The sequence below is a fragment of the Histoplasma capsulatum genome, genomic scaffold, assembly GCF_000149585.1.
Source record: "Histoplasma capsulatum NAm1 scaffold_11 genomic scaffold, whole genome shotgun sequence".
In the NCBI taxonomy this organism is placed as follows: Eukaryota; Fungi; Ascomycota; class Eurotiomycetes; order Onygenales; family Ajellomycetaceae; genus Histoplasma; species Histoplasma mississippiense.
In genome coordinates, this window is record NW_001813972.1 from 813,539 (window position 1) to 815,729 (window position 2,191).

The following is a 2,191-nucleotide window of genomic DNA, read 5'->3' on the forward strand; positions in this document are numbered from 1 at the left end:
CCAGCGTAGATGCACACAGCTCTCTGCTCCTGGCGGTGTATTTGTCATAGTGAACATGTAACTCAGTACAACCCCTTACCGTACCAATCCGCTCAAATCCACTTGAATCCACTTGGCCGAACGGCCCAAATACGGGAAAGTACGTTACCGGAGGAAATCGGCGAAGCAAACCGTGTCTTGACACTTAAATCTTCCAAATCTTCAACATCGTCAAAGATTTTCGATTTTCGCTTCTCTCCCTCTCTTCTCTCTTGTTTATCTCGCATATTATAGAAATAGAGAAAGCTGTTTTTACTTTTTTCACTTTTCTGGGCCAGCGCATTTCTTTCCCCTTTGCAATTGAACCTTTAAAGACCCCTTCGTTTATTTTACTATATACTTCCTAATCTGTACTTTTCTCCGTTTTCTCCCCTTTCCACCTAGATTTCTTGCTAGCTCAACCGTCTGCCATTTCCCTGCTGCGAGAACGGCTGAAACCCAAACTCGACCCGCCGTGCCCCGCTAACTGTAAAGCCATGGTGCGACTAACTTCAAACCCCGCCGCCACTTCCTCCGCTTCCGCCGCACTGCGGTCATTGTCAACCCTCACCTTTGCATCCCGATCTGCGAAACCAACTGTTTTACTATCTTCCTCCGTTGCGAGATTACTCTCCCTCTCCACTGTTACTTCACTGAGGTCCAATGCGCGGAGGTCGATAAGTGGGTTGTCGTTATCAGCGCGGATTCACGGGCGATCCCACTGTTTGAATCGTGCTGCTGTTTACCAGGATATTTGTGAGACTCTGGGAACGAGAGGGTTTGCTACTACGAGTGCTATGATGGTGCGGTTTTCTTTTTCTTTCCTTTTCGTTTTTGACCCTGCTCCGGGAGGTGTTGGGGAGATATTGATCAGCTTTTTGGATCTGATTCTGACGGGGCTTTTCTTGCGTTGATATTTTAGGCTTCGAGAACGGAAACGGATGCCTTTGGCGAAATCCAGGTAGGGACACATTGCGTTTATTTTACTTGACGGGTATTTTGTGAAGTGTTCGTTCCTTACCTGGGGTTGTCTCTAGGTCCCTGCGGATAAGTACTGGGGAGCCCAAACACAACGGTATGCATTGCCAAAATCGCCACTGAAAACAAATCACAACTGGGAAAGATGATGTGGACTGTAGACTAACGCCGTTGGTGGGGAATTGTTTAGATCTCTGACCAACTTCGATATCAACCAACCGCAAGACCGTATACCGCCTGCCATCGTGCGGGCTTTCGGTATCCTCAAAGGTGCTGCTGCGACTGTGAATATGAGATATGGACTTGGTAAAATAACCCTTCCTCTTTTGGTCTACTAGCATCCAATGCGGATTGCGCCGGGCTTCCAACTAACATCTTTTCGATTTTTTTGTCCTTTGAAGATCCTACTATCGGCAAGGCTATCCAGCAGGCTGCTGCAGAAGTTGCATCGCTTAAGCTCATCGACCATTTCCCCCTCGTCGTCTGGCAAACAGGCTCTGGTACCCAGTCCAATATGAACGCCAATGAGGTCATTTCGAACCGCGCCATCGAGATCTTGGGCGGCACCATGGGCACCAAGAAACCGGTTCACCCCAACGACCATGTCAACATGTCCGCTTCATCCAACGACTCCTTCCCCACCGTTATGCACATTGCTGCTGTCCTCGAACTCGAGGAATCGTTGCTTCCATCCCTCACCAGCCTACGCAACGCCCTCCAGCGAAAAGTCGAGCAGTTCGAGAAGATTATCAAAATCGGACGAACTCACCTGCAGGACGCCACCCCTCTCACTCTGGGTCAGGAATTTTCCGGCTATGTGGCCCAGCTGGACAGGGGCATCGAGCGCGTCCAAAATATTCTCCCGCATCTCCGATATCTTGCACAAGGGGGTACTGCGGTTGGCACCGGTCTGAATACCTTCAAGGGCTTCGACAAGGCCATCGCGGAGGAAGTTACCAACATGACAGGGACCGAATTCAAGACTGCCCCCAACAAATTCGAAGTGCTCGCCGCTCATGACGCTGTAGTCGAGGCTTCTGGGGCGCTCAACACACTTTCCTGCTCCCTCTTCAAGATCGCCCAGGACATCCGTTTCCTGGGCTCCGGCCCCCGCTGTGGACTGGGTGAGCTCATGCTGCCCGAAAACGAGCCGGGCTCCTCAATCATGCCTGGAAAGGTCAATCCGACCCAATGC

At 50.7% G+C, this 2,191-nt stretch overlaps 1 protein-coding gene across 1 annotated transcript in view; it reads left to right on the forward strand.

Moving 5' to 3' along the window:
• Window positions 1–515: 515 nt before the first annotated feature.
• Window positions 516–2,191, forward strand: part of HCAG_08493 (fumarate hydratase class II) — a gene marked incomplete at both ends in the record, with an annotated part of 2,120 nt that continues 444 nt past the window's right edge. The window contains 5 exons of the mRNA XM_001536661.1: window positions 516–821; window positions 941–979; window positions 1,056–1,093; window positions 1,187–1,302; window positions 1,398–2,173. Of these exons, the coding sequence (XP_001536711.1) occupies window positions 516–821; window positions 941–979; window positions 1,056–1,093; window positions 1,187–1,302; window positions 1,398–2,173 (1,275 nt within the window). The remainder of the gene's footprint in view (window positions 822–940; window positions 980–1,055; window positions 1,094–1,186; window positions 1,303–1,397; window positions 2,174–2,191) is intronic.